General features: G+C 60.8%; 1 protein-coding gene and 1 long non-coding RNA gene across 2 annotated transcripts; one reads left to right on the top strand and one right to left on the bottom strand.

Annotated features, from left to right (window-relative positions):
- Nucleotides 1-353: 353 nt before the first annotated feature.
- Nucleotides 354-12,754, top strand: LOC118967886 (uncharacterized). The gene is made up of 3 exons (XR_005055200.2): nt 354-2,114; nt 8,290-8,380; nt 11,782-12,754. It is a non-coding gene; the product is annotated as an uncharacterized lncRNA (long non-coding RNA).
- CD248 (CD248 molecule) lies at nt 3,109-5,742 on the bottom strand. The gene has a single exon (XM_017656673.3). It carries the CDS (start codon nt 5,692-5,694, stop codon nt 3,391-3,393), a length of 2,304 nt encoding a protein of 767 aa, XP_017512162.1. The 5' UTR covers nt 5,695-5,742; the 3' UTR covers nt 3,109-3,390.
- Nucleotides 12,755-13,779: the final 1,025 nt, after the last annotated feature.

The raw sequence follows: 13,779 nt of genomic DNA, 5'->3' as shown, positions 1-13,779 counted from the left end.
GAGGGCCTCTGAGTCCAAACCCACGCCTTCCCGACACACACCCCTGTAGGGATGGTGTCCACACTTTGGAGCTGGGTCGGGAGGAGAGGACCCAGACCTAACAATTCTGGGCATCTAGGTGAGAGGCTGTGCTTTCGCTCCCGGGAAACAGGATCTGTCTTAAGGTTACAGCAAGCGTCCCACCCGCCGCTGTAAAGACTGGCAGGGGCTGCCTCAGCTCACAGAATGGCTTGAGGGCTGCTGTGAAGATTCCCTGGGGTTTTCCAAATACGACGGGGGCAACCGCTAGCGGACCTGCTGTTGCAGTGGGAGCAGGGGGCAGATATTTGAGTAACACAAACATTTAATAAATTAAACAGCGATTTATTGAACACTGGTGAGCTTTGGGAGAGGGATAGGACTGAGGCTTCCCAGTGGCTGCAAGGCGCGGCGCTGAAGGCAGGTGGTGCCAAAGGCCCTTCTCATTGACGCCATCCGCAGACGTCTCGTAGCTCTCTCCAGGGAACCCGCAATCTAGACGAACGGAAACCGGGGGAAGGAAGGAGAGGGGGGCGCCAGGGCAGGGTTTAGAGGTATCCGGGTCAGGGACGAGGGGTTCTGTCTCACTAATCTGAACACACCCCAAAGGCGGTGATCTAGGGGTCAAGGCCGGGAGCGAGGGGGGCGTACGCCCGAAAAAGGGGGACCTAACGTGGGCGGGGCTAAGCATTAAAGGAGGCGGAGCCTGAATGAAGTGTTTGGGATACTTTCTCTCAGTGGCCCGTAGGTGCGCGCAAAGCCCCGAGAGAGGGGGGTGCTCTAGGCCGGCGGGACTTAGGGACTGTCACAGGCGGGGCTTGTGGTCATCCTTAGTGGGCGGGCCCCGAAGCTCTGGGTAAGCGGGCCATTACCTCAGAGTGGAGGGAAAGTGTGTCAGGGCGTGAGCGGAGCTCTTCCCCTAGTGGGGCGGATCTGGAGCTCCGTCCCTTCGGTTCGGGACGCTCGGTTACAGGGCGGGGCCTGCAGAGGGAGGTGCTTCAGGGGAAAGCGTGAACTCCTGAAGGGCGGAGTCTGCATCTCCCCCGACTGAGTTAGTCTCCTCAAGATCCCCTGCACTGGCCGACCGGGTCTCTGGCTCTGTGAAGGGGTGGAGCTTGCGGTTCTGTTAGGAGGGGCACGCAACGTCGCGCGAGGAGAATGCACAAATTCAGGGCGTAGCTCGTACCTCTGGGAAGCGGGAGCTAATAACGCTGCCAGTGTGCGCTCGCGGCGCCGAAGAGGCGGGGCTTGTGGCCCTAGTGGGCGGGGCCATCGGTAAAGTCTCTGCCCGGGTGGAGCTGATAGAGCCGAAGCGGCGAAAGTTCTGCGAGAATCTCTGAGCTGGCAGGGGGCGAGGCTTGTGGCTTTGGTGGGCGAGGCCTCTGGCGAGCTCCTGAGGGGGCGTTAGACTGCAGTGGGTGGACGTGGATCGTAGCTCCGACGGACCTGGGTGACAGCGCCTGGGTCTGTGTGCAGGCGGGGTTCTCGCCTGGGTGGGGTGGGGCTTGAGACCCAGCTCGGGGCCTGGGCGGAGCCCCGGATCGGCGCGGGCGGGGTCTCAGCCGTGGGAGGCCGTCTGTTTAGGACTGCACGCAGCTCGGCATCTGGTGCTCATTACCGGATGACAAAGGGCCGGCTCTGGGCCCCCTTCCCCACTCCCATCCCCTCCCTACGACATCAGTACATTTAACTCCTAACTGCCCTTGGAGCGCTCTGGATGCTCTGCCCAGGGTCACAGGAAGGAGCTCCCCTCCTTCCCGACCTGGTAGGCTTTGTCACCGCCCAGTCTGCGCCGGCTCCGCCTTCTCAGACCCAGGCCCTTGGGGCACCGCTCGACGCCCACTCCCATCCAGCAAGGCTCCCTGGTGGCGCCTCCGAGGTTAAAAGCTTGGGTAGGATCTGGCGGGAGTGTCTGGTTTGAGTTAGGGGAACGTGAGCGCAAAGCCAGTGGGTGGTGCGTAGCGTTCCCTCCTCCCGTTCCGCGGCCCCCGGGTTCGTCCCCAGCTCCAGCCCTCCTCTCCCGGTCCTCTGGGGTTCAGCCCAGGCTTCCAGCCCAGGCCCAGGCCCTGGGGCCAGAGGGTGACACAGGGCACCGGGTAGGTAAGGGGGGCTCTGCGGGCCACCCCTCCTCGGCAGCCGGGGTGGTCGCGGTGGTTCTGTCCTGTCCTAATCAGAGGCCCCTTAGAGCCTGCAACTGAGAAATTGTAGAGGCGGTGGGAACTGGCACCTCCCCCGCCCAGGTCCCGCCCCTCCCCATCCCCAAGGCAGTGAGCCCAGGATGGTGGAGGTTGCCGGGTCCCCCAGGCTCTGATGTTTACCCCCTCTTCATAAGACACCTCAGCCTTGAGCAGCCTGAAACCTCACTCATTCGGGGCTCCTGGGTTCTGTGTCTTGGTGCCGCCCATATGGAGAAGAGCAAAGTGTGGCCAGAGAGGAGAAAAGCCCTGCTCAGGAGGCTGGCTGCCCAGGGCGCTGGGTGTGGGCTCTCTCCTGGGTCCCCTGCTCTCCCCTTCCCAGCCTGCTGGGCTCTGACTCCCACCTCCTCCCCAGGGCAGGGAAGCAGGGAGGAGGAGAGCCTCCAGGGCACCTACAACACAGAGGGGTGGTAGCACCCTTGAGTGGCCCTGAGCCCCAAACCACCAGCTTCTGGGCAGCCTGTGGGGATGGGAGGGGAAGTACCAGAAGAAAGTTAGGAGCTCACCCACTAGACCCCCATAACTCCCCAGAATCACCAGGCCCAGGGCTTACTTTTGACTCCCAAAATCCCAGTTTGGCTCTAGTTCAGCAGAAGCCCTCATTCTAGAAGCTTCCCCTCACAGTCAGCCCACTTCTTGGAGTTTTAGTAAAAAAAAAAAGAACAAATATGGAATTCTCTCCATGCCAAACCTCCCTGCTCTTGGGCTCACTGTGTGACCCTGAGCAAGGCTCTGCCATCTCTGGGCTGGTTTCCCTGAGAATCTCTGGAGCCTACCCTCCTTTAAGGGGTCTTACCTTATTTCCTTAGGGGCTCAGAGAAGCTGAAGGAAGATTCCCTCTTTTTTCCTGAGTCCTCCCAGACCCTCCCCTCAGGCACCAATGGGGATCAGGAGATTTGGGTGAGGGCTGGCACCCTGTTTATTGGAGAAGACCCAGCACCCACTTCTTGAGGTCCTGGGGGCCTTGGTGTCTCCTCTGTCATGAGTGCTGGGTTGGGGAGCAGAGTTCCCGAGAGTCAAGTCTAGTTGGTTGACTGAGGGAGGAGCCTGGCTGGGCCCCGGGGAACAGGAAGCCCTCTGTCCAGCGGGGCAACCCCCATTGGTCCCTGGTGCAGCCTGGGCCAGGTGTCCAGTGCATGCCCCTGCCCCCACCCTGCAGAGGTGGGGCTATACCCCATCACACGCTGGTTCTGCAGGTCTGCACCCCTGTGAGGCTGCCCTGGTGGGGAGCAGGTTCTGTTGGGCCCTTGCTCCCAGCATGGGTGACCCAGCGATAACAGTCAGTAACACGCTTGTTGGGTGCGTGGGGGCCACAGCGGGTGCAGTACACGATGCCCAATGCAAGTAGGACCACCAAGAAGATGCATGTTGGCACTAGGAGTGCCACTAGCAGCCACCGGTCATCCCTCTGGCTGTGGCCTGCCAGACTGGCCTCCCCCAGGGATGTTGGGGCTGCTGAGGGCAGCCAGGGGGCCAGCTTGGGGTCAGGGGCACCTTCTCTTGGGACTTGTGGGGCTTTGGAATGGGGGTGTGAATGGCTAGTGAGTGAGGTCTGGTTAGTGGGTCTCTGAGGGGGCAGGGGAATGGGGGGAGCCAGGGGTTGGGTGGCAGTAGGCACAGGGACTTGAAGGGCAGGGGGCACAGGGGACTTGGAGGTAGAGGTCAGAGGGGGCTGGACAGTTGAGGTAATGGGAAGGTGAGTGGCCTGGGTTTTGAGGACTGGAACATCTTGAGTCACGGGGGGTTGATGGGCACTGGAGGTGGTGACCAGAGGGGTGTGGTGAGCTATTGGAGGCAAATGAGTGGTGGTCTGGGTATCAGCCACTAGGGTGTCTGGAAACATGGGGGACTGGTGGGCAGGGAACAGTTCAGGATATTTGGCTGAGATAACTGGGGGCTGGTGGGCAGGGGTCCGTGCTGGGCGAGTGGCAGAGATAATGTGAGGTTGGTGGGCAGAGGGAAGATCTGGATAGTTGGGTGAGATCATGGAGAACTGGGGGTCAGGGGGCAAAACAGGGTGCATGGCAGGAATCATGGGGGCATGAGGGGCAGAATCCAGAGGTGGGCGCACGGCAGGGATAATAGGAGGTTGGGCAGAAGGCAGTGTGGGGCGCGTGGCAGAGACCACAAGGGGCCGGGTGACAGAGAGCACTGAGGAATGGTAGGGGACCCTGGGGGCACTAAGAGGGGGCGGCCAGGTGGGGTCCAGGTAGGGCATCTGTGGCTCTCCTTCCTCTGGGAAGCTAGGTCTGTAGGCCAGGCCAAAGTCAGATGATTGGGTGGCCTCCATCCATGGGATTCTAGGCATCTCTGTCCAGCCACCATCGAAGGCCTCCCAGGCCTCTTCTTCATCCTCTTCATCCTCCCCAGCATCCAGCAGCTCATCCCCAAGGTCCTGAGAAGCCCGGGCACCCACGGCCCCAGCAGGGCTGCAGCTGATGCCATCAGCCTCAAGCTCATGACCCTCACTGCAGTAGCACTCGAAGCCACCGACGTAGTTGACGCACATCTGCTGGCACACGCCAGCGATCTGGCACTCGTCTGTGTCCACGCAGCGGTGCGGATCATCCTCAGCAGGCCGGAAACCTAGGCGACAGTGGCAGCTGTAGCCCCGCGGCCCGCCAGGCTCACACTGCTGCTCACATGGGGCATGGGCACAGGGGTCCTCGCAGCTGCGCCCGTCCGCTGCCAGCTGAAAGCCTTCAGTGCAGTGACAGGACACATGACCATCCACCTCCTCCACACACTCATGCTCACAGCCCCCGTTGTCCAGGCCACAGCCAGTACCCGGGCACAAGGGTCCAGCCCGTGACCAGCCCACACCACCCTCAGGCTGCTTTATGCAGAGCAGAGAGACTTCTCTGCCAGCCTGACAGGGCACGGCAGCCACAGAGCCAAAGGGCAGCCACTCAAACTCCATGGAGACCAGGTGGAAGGGCGTGGTGTAGACGGCTGGTCCAGCCTGGCCCGCCTCATTTGGCAATGCTGGGCAGGAACCCTCGAAGCCGAATTGGCACAGGTAGCCATCCACAGCCAGCGTGCAGGAGCCCTCGAGCCAGCGATGTTCGCCACTCGCCTCGAGGGCCGCACAGCGCTGGGCCGGGCAGGGCCCACCTGTAGCTGGCTGGGCCCAGTTGGTGAAGGCCGTGTCCTGGTCCCCAGTGGTCCACGTGAAGCCACGCAGTGGCCGCTGCAGCTGGCATTGCCGGGCCTGCCGCTGCAGGCCGATCCACAGCAGCCGACTGGCCGGGCCGGCACCCACCAGGCTGTCCACACGCCGGGCTTCCTCGGGGGTCCGTGGTGTGGCCAGATCACCCCCCAACTCGCGGCAGGCCCGCCAAGCCTCCAGGAAGGTGCGGCGCCTTGGGAAGAGGGCGTAGCAGCTACCCGGGCCGCAGGAGGCACGGGGTTCAGCCGCCCAGGGGGCCTGGCCCATCGTGGGCACCGCGGCCACCCAGGCCAGGAGCAGGCGCAGCAGCATCGCGACGCCCCCCGACTGGCCCTGGCCCGGCCCGCGGCTGCTCTTGACAGGGGGAGGGACCGGGCCCCTGGCAGGCGGGGCGGGGGCGGGCCGGGCTGCTCAGGCCTTGTAAGGAGCGGGCTGGGGCTGCTGCCAGCTCCCTGTTCCCGCTCCCCCGGGGCCGCCAGAGCAGGAAGCAGGGGGGCGGAGGGCAGGGATAGGGGTGCTGGGGGGCGAGGTGGAGGAGGGGAGGAGGCGCAACTAACAGGCTGGGAGTCCAGAAGAGGAGGAGACGCCTGCCTGGGGAGACTGGACGACCCTCGGAAATCTCCAGCACGGTCTGGGGCTCTTGGCCTAAAGTGGGATGAGGTCGCTTCGCAGACTCTCAGAGACCCAAATCTGGACACACCAACCTCATCACACTTACGAAAGGCGTCCCAGCCCAACTGGTCGTCATACATGTGGAAACATACTCTGACTCATACATTGCACACGCGTGTCTGCTCTCCCCACACAGGACACTTCCTTCATCCGAGGTTTGCACATGCTCTGACGTACTAACCCCCTTAGGTGCACATAGAAAAGTGGTGTGGCATTCTACATGCCCTAACACATGGCATCCTTCCCAGCTGTGTACAGGCGCGGAGTGGGAACCGCCTTGATCACGCAGGCACCCTCGACCCTCGTTTATATACTAAACTCCTGCCTCAACCTCCTGCGCAAGCTTCCTGGCTCCAGCTAGACCGGTGTGTGCAGAGGAGGAGGAGGGGCAGGGGGGCTGCCCTCCCTTCACCTCTGCTCAGCCTGGGGTCCTGGGAACATGGGCCCAGAGGAGAAGGAGGCGGCCCCCAAACAGGAAATGCTTCTCTGGGCTCCTGCTGCAGGAGGGCAGGGTGTGTGGGGGAGGGGGTTGGGCAGGGGCTGGGCTGCACTCAGGGTGAGCAGGGCTGGCCAGGAAAGGACTGGTGAGAGACCATGCATGGGCATGGGGCACACAGTGCCATGTGTGTGACACAGGCATCACATGTGTGGAGCCCTCCCTGCCCCCGGGGCCTGCCGCTTGGACCTGGCCAGGGTCCTCTTCCCGCCCCTCCTGGAGGCCTCTGGAGGCATGTGCACCGAGCCCATCATCCAGGATGGTCCCTGGGGAGCTGGTTGTCAGATTAACCCGTGCACACCCACCGCACTCTTAGCAGAAGTTTGAGCCAGAGGTGGGGATGTGGAAGAGAGGTGCTCCCCCTCAGGAAGCTACCTTCATCCGGCTTCCCACTCTGTCACTAATCTGCTGTGTGACTGCAGGGAAGTCACTGGCCCTCTCTGAGTCTCCATTTTTCTTAAGAACAAAATGGGGTAATGTGTCGGGGCCTTTTAGCTCAGCAGGGCTATCACAGCACTCAGCCTTTACCAATGTGCTTTGTCAGCTGCAAAGCATGAGGCAAATGTTCCTCAGTTCTCTGAGCAAATCTGGGTGGGGGGGTAGGGATATTGTTGGTTTTCCTAGCCACCTTACAGTGCCAGGGCTGGCCCTGCAGACATGGCCAGTCCCCAAAAGCTAGGGCTTTTGAAGCACTTGCTATATACCCAGAAAGTCATTCTCTTAAGGTCTCCGTCTGTGGAGCACATAGAATCCTCCCCTTCGATGGGAGGAAAGTCAGTATAGGGCTGTTCATCCTTCCGTTGGCTCAGGCCCAAGGCCTTGAGATCATCTTTGACTCCTCTTTCTCCCACACCCCGTGTCCAATCTCTCAGCCAATCCTGTTGGCTTCACCCTCAAAACAGGTCCAGAATCTGATGGCTTCTCACCACCTTCTTTGTCCCCACCTCTGGCCCATGCCACTGTCATCTTCCATCTAGATTCTTGCAACTGCCTGCCCTCTGGTCTCTCTCTCTTCCTCCTAAAACCTAACTCAGATGCAGTCAGATCCAGTCACTGGCCTGCTTAGGATCTTGGAGGCCCCATCGCACTCAGAAGAAAGGCCAGAGTCTTGCCCACTGTTTCCAGGCCGATGTGATTTGCCCTTGAGTTTCCCACCCCGCTCCACCCCCCTTGCTCCTCTGCTCCAGCCTCTCTGCCCTCCTGGCTGTTTCTTAAGTCCACCAGGCCTTGTCGGCCTTAGGGCCTTTACCTTGACTGCTCTGCCTAGAATATTCTACCTGCAATATTCAAACGTTCTGCCTCTTCACTTTCTTCAGGTTGCAGCTCAAGCGGCAGAGTCCCTGGCCCCCCCCGGGTGCCCTTCCGTTCTTCTCCTTTGCACTCATCACTGTCCAGCATGGGATGTATTTACTTGTTGGCCTGAATCCCCCAATAGCCAGGGTTTCTCAACCTGGGCATTTACTGATGTTCAGGGCTAGGTGATCATTTCTTGTAGGGACTGTGCTATGGACAGGGCGATTGCAGGGGAAGCTGGGGTTCAGCTTGGAGCCAAAGCCCACCCACTCCCACACTCGTCCAGCCTTCCCCAGAACTAAGACCATCTGAGAACTGGGCGGTCCCTGGAAATCAACAAGCCTTTCTGCAGGTGGGGACACTGAGGCCCAGGGAGTCCCAGGGTAAGTTAGTGGCAGGGCTGGGGCTCCAAGCTGACTCTTACTCCAGTCCTCTCTCTGCTGCAGCCCCCTGAGGAGTCGGTGGAGCCCAGTGGGAGAGTTGGGCATGGGCGGAAGGTGTGAGCGGAAGAGGCAGAGCCCAGCCGGAAGCGCTGAGGTGGGAGAGCTTCACCTGAGTTTGGGGGATACCAAGGACGCCCCTCGGCCTGGAATGAGGGACATCTGGATGGGCAGTGAGGAGTGGAGCAAGAATATTGGGAAGGGGCGACAGGTAGTGAAGCTGCCCCTGAGAGGCAGGCCTCCACTGTGGGGCCCTTGGGGAAGAGGCATGCGGGGGATCCCAGTGGCTGGTGCGTGCTAGGCAGAGGGACCGGAGCCCAGGGACCAGCTAGCGGGTTGTAGCAATAGTCTGTCAAGGGGACGGGAGCTGGCTGCAGGGCCAGGCTGCAGGGCGGGCCGGGCTGGGGGAGGCAGGCTCTGGAGGCTCCTTAGGGGCGGGCAGGAACTTGGGCCAAGGGCGTGGCGGGCCCAGTCATGATTCGGGCAATTGCTGGTGCTGGGGCGTCTCAGGGGAGGGTGCGGGCCGTCTGGCGAGCCGGCGGGTCAGATCAGAGGTCAGGACTCCAGCCTCAGTTGGGGTGAGGGGTTGGGAGGCAGGCAAGGGAAACAATAAAGACAGTCAAAGGCCAAATTCCAGATGGCCTGGCTGGGACTACTTGCAAGTCAGGGGAAGCCTGAGCCGGCGCTGTTGGTGGTAGGGAGGAGTGGGGTGCCTCTGACCCCCAAGAAGGCTTAAGGTGTGGTAGATAGGCAACGAGGCTCGGAGGTGCACCTGGGTGTCCAGTCTTGGTGGGAGCCTGGAACTCACCTGCCCTCGCGCAGGTTGAGAGAGGTGGGGTTGCGGCTGCTTAAGAATTTCCTTCCCTAGTCGGGATAGAGGGTGCTGTGGGCGCAGCATCAGGGACCTGGGGGTGGGGGGGAGAGGGCGCTGGCCGTGGTCTTGCTCCTCCTGCCAGTCCCATTCAGCCTGGTGCATCTTGGTTGTGCCGTAGCCCAGGGGAGATGCTAACCGAGGCAGGGAACACTTGGCGGGTGGTGGACATATGGATGGATGGATGCAGGAGTGGGTGCGGAGTGAGTAAATAGGTGGCTAAATGGATGGGTGAATGATGAGGTGTTCAGATGCAAGGTTGCAATTAGGGTTCAGGCAGACGTACTAACTCATAACCAGTACCAGCATGCTGGGTGGTGTGCTCAGAATGTACCCCTCCGGCCCTGCAGGAGTGTGGCTCTGGCGGGGGCGGTAGCTCCAGCCACCCCAGCAGGGATTGGGGCGATGCTTCCTTGTTACCATATGGCTTGTTTTCTCTTTTGGGGCCTGAGGCCAATGTGTCTCCTTGGCTGGGCCTGGGGCTGCTCAGGACACCCAGCTCTGCCCACAGACTGGGGTTCCCTGTTCTGATCATGGACCTTGTGGGGAGAATTAATCTCAAGAGGGGCAGGAAAACAGAAGCCCACTTCCCCAGAAGGAGCCTTGTCTTCCAGCCACCACGGACAATCGGATGGTGGTTTCAGATGTGCTGTGTGGGCCCCTGGGGGTGGGGGTGAAGGCTGGCCTGAAGAGGGCCTGGTGGAACAGCCCAGATGGGGGGTTGAGTGTGATTGGGGGCGCCCCCCAGGCAGGCGTCCTAGGGAGCCTTGGCATGCCTGGCTGCTGAGCCAGCACATTGCTTTATGTACAAATCACCTCCTTTCCTCTTTTTTCTTTTGTCCCCATTCCCGCACCTCCCTCCATTTCTAAATTCTTCCTAAACCACCCCAGCCTTCAGGCTGTCAGGAGGGCCAATGGATGGTGGGCAGGAGGTGCCTGGTCTTGGGTGGGAGCCTCAGGAGGGGAGGGGAGCGTCCCAGGGCCAGAGTGAAGAGGGGAGCCTGGGAGGGAGGGGACTCGTGCAGGCTCCCCCCCTACCATGTGCTGCTGCCTGACCCTGTGAGCATGTGGAGGAGGGAGCCTCACAGAAATGGGGGTGGTGCTGGCCACCGGACAGGGTGGGCGAGAAGGGCTTGCAGAAGGTGGGTAGGAAGAAAAGGTGTCCAGGCCTGGCCCATGTGGGTAAAGGATTTTGACAGCTGGGGGGCTGACAAGGGTGATGTCTGACTTGGAGAGAGACTGTGTGCTCATGGCTGTACCTGGCTGTCTGTGCATGAACACGTGCGCATATGTGTTTGGGCTTGCATGGGCCTAGCGTCGCCTTGGTGTGTGCAGCTGGGTGACACATGTGTGTCCCCAAGGGCCTGCAGCTGTGCCCACAGCTGTGAGGGGAGAAGCATATGGCTGCCCCTGCATTGCCCAACCTGGGCCCAGCTGGGACCCCAGTCTGTCTCCTGGCGGGGCCTGACCTGAACATCTGGTCACATCTGCCAGCAAGGAAGGGAACCCCTTCCTCTCAGTGTGCATTGTACACACGGCCCAGAGAGAAACAAGCCTTGTGCCCGGTCACGTGGTGCGGGCAGAGGGGATCCGGAGCAGGGGCAGGTGCCCTTCTGTCTCTCACTCTCCTGCCCGACTCTGGGGCCCTCTGGCTGTGAGGTTCCAAGTGGCGGGCCCTGCCCTGGCCTCACTGGGCGCCCTTGTTGGCCGGCTTCCTTCTCTGTGTGAGGGTTCTATGGGAGTAGGCCCTGAGGTCCCTGTGGCATCTGGCACAGGCCTGTCACGTAGGGTGACCGACTTGTCACAGTTTGCTGAGGATTTCCCTGGCCTCAGGGCTCCAAGTCCCATGTCCTGGGAACCCCCTGGGCAGATGAGGACGGTTGGTCACTTGGCCGCCACATCGCCCCTCGCCATTGCCCAGTCGCGCCGTCTCAGCCCCGCTCCTCCCCCACACTCCTGGGACTTTGCCTTTCTCTGCCTGTCCCTGCATCCTCTTCTTCCTGCCCCCTCACTGTCCCCAGGGGTCTCACTCTCTCTCCCTCTGACCACAGGCTCTCTTCCTCCCTGTTCTTTCCTCTTCCCTCGGTGTTGGGGGTCTCTGGCTCTCCTGTCCCCAGGGTTGTCACCTTGCTGGTTTCTGGGGTTGTCCCTCCATTCCTGCTCTGTCCACTTTCACATTGCTCCTGTTTGTCTCTGGCGTCTCACCCCCTCTGTCTCCCCTTTCCTATCTCAGTCTCTGGCTCACCACCTTCCCTGGGTGGTCTGGGCCTCCCCCCTCTCCCCTGGCACGCACCCCCAGGCTTGACTGGGGTGGGAGCCAGGTTTGGGGGCTGTGACCAGGCCAGGAAGGGGAACCCAAGCAGACATGATATTTATGTTAGGACTTCAAAGGGGAGCAGGGCCCAAGGGGGGAAGCTGGGGCTGGCAGAACGGGAGGGAGTGGGAGGGTGACAAGCCAAAGCCAGACTGCATCCAGCTCAGACCCCACCCTGGTGAGGGTCTCCCATGGGACACTGAGATCCAGAGTAGGGACAAAATGGGCTATTTTGGTGCAGAGTTCCAAGAAAGGCACTTCCTGCACCCCCGTCCTGCCCCGGGCCCCATCCTTTCTTCCGGTCACCCTGCAGGAGCAGCCGGGTCCTCTGAGCATCAGCCCAGCCTGGGAGGCAGGAGGCTCAGGCGGCGGCAGGAGCAGAGGGCTCCATCGCAGAAGGAAAACATCTCTGGCGCTGGGACAGCCGTGCATTCTCGGCTCTTCGGCAGAGGCCTTGCCTGGCAGGACAGTGAGGGTCTGTAACCCTGTCAGCCCCAACAGGGTCAGGCAGGACCAGCCCTGCAGGATCTCTGGGGTCCACTCCAGCTGCCTGCACGAGAACCTGAGGGGTCAAGATGGCCGTGAAGGTCACCCACCCCTGCCCCGCACCCTTGGCCTAACCCCTGCTAAAAACACCAGCTGCTGGGGCAGGGAAGGCATGGGGTCAAGGGCCCAGGTCCCAGGCGGGGTGGGCGGGAGAGCTGATTGTCTCATCACGTGGCTCAGCTCTGTGTCCTAAGCCCCTCCCGGGAACCAGGCCCCACAGACACCCCTTCAGACTGTGCCACCCCACAGGGAGCCCCCCACCCAGACTAGAGGCTTGCTCTGGACCTAAGTCTCACTGGTTTGAAACCTACCCAGGCCCCCAAAGCCCCAGCCCCTGGGCCAGTGACCCCCCCAGATCCTCCCCAAGCGCTCCCGGTGAATCACTCAGGCTGGAATCTGATGAGCTCAGGCCTCCCCACCCAGTGCTGCTGGTCTCTGCCTCCTGCCTAACCAGCAGGGTTGCCACACCCCCCACAGGGGTCTTCTAGGCAATTCACAGCCCCCGACAGGGTCTACCATGGGGTGGGGTGGCTCAGTGGTGGAAGGACTAGGCAGGGCTGGGAGTGAGATTAGTCAGGAGAAGGGCTTGGACTTCAGCATGATCAAAAGTGTAAAAGTCTGAGTGTCTAGTAATGTACACAATTAACTAGTCACTATGCTGTACATCTGAAACCAACATAACATTGTATATCAACTTTGTTGCACAAAACAAGTCAAAAAATATAAAAAGTTTATGTGTGTCTTTGTGTTTTGCCTGTCTCTGTGTCTGTGTCTGGGTTTGTGTCCTGTGCCTGTGCGTGTCCGCACTTCCTCTGCCTGTGCAGAGGGGGGAGGAGGAAGCCCGTGTGCTGTGTCTGAGTGGGGCACTCAGACGTGGCAGTGGCAGTCCTGCACAGGTAGGTATATGTCCTGGAGCTTGGAGTCCCGCCTAGCAGTCACCGCATGTCTCTGTGCCAGCCTGTCCCCATGTGTGTGTGTGTCAGAGAGTCACATTCTGAACCCAAGAGGGAGGGTGTTGAGGGAATGTCTCTTAAGTTTGTGGAGCTAAGGATGTCTGTGTCAGGGCGTGTCTTAGAGGAGGGACCCATGTGGGTCCCTGGGTCCATCCCACTGGGCATGAATGGCTAGTAGACTCAGGGCCTTCTTAACATTCTGAGTGTTCCTGTTAAGGGTGAGGGTGCCCAGGGATTACTGTACATGACTATGGCAGGCAGAGTGCCAAATAGTCTCTGTGCAAATGTGGGTCAGGTTGTTTGTGTGTGTTCAGTTGTGGGCGTGTGCATGGGTCACAAGGCGATGGCAGGGTGTTGAGGTGCTCTGTGCTGGAGATGAGTCAGGGCTTTGCAGTGGGTCTTAGTGACTGACTGCCTTCCTCCCCTGCCTTCCTGGAACCACTTGCAAGGTTCCCTCTCAGGCTACCGCCTCCAGCCTGGCAGGTGGAGCCCCAGAAGTAAGTAGCTCCTCCCTCACCCCTCTTCTCAACCTCCATTTTGCAGGATGGTCACAGGGCCCCACTGGGGGGCTGCTTCCCTCTTGGCACCAGGCCTGGTGCCAATCCTCTGAGTTGCCTTGGGTTCCTGGGTGGCCTCAGGCAAGAAGGGTGAGCTGGCATGTGACCGGGAACAGGCACGCTCGCCCCCTGGTGGCAGAAATGGAGAATGCGCCTCCCTGTGTCCCAGGAACTCAGAGGAACTGTTTAGGCTGTCTTCCCAAATCAGTCATTCCACATATATTTATAAGTGCCAATTCCGGGCCAGGCATTGTT

This window comes from Manis javanica, chromosome 11, assembly GCF_040802235.1.
Source record: "Manis javanica isolate MJ-LG chromosome 11, MJ_LKY, whole genome shotgun sequence".
Classification (NCBI taxonomy): domain Eukaryota; kingdom Metazoa; phylum Chordata; class Mammalia; order Pholidota; family Manidae; genus Manis; species Manis javanica.
This window is presented reverse-complemented; position numbering and strand designations above follow the sequence as displayed.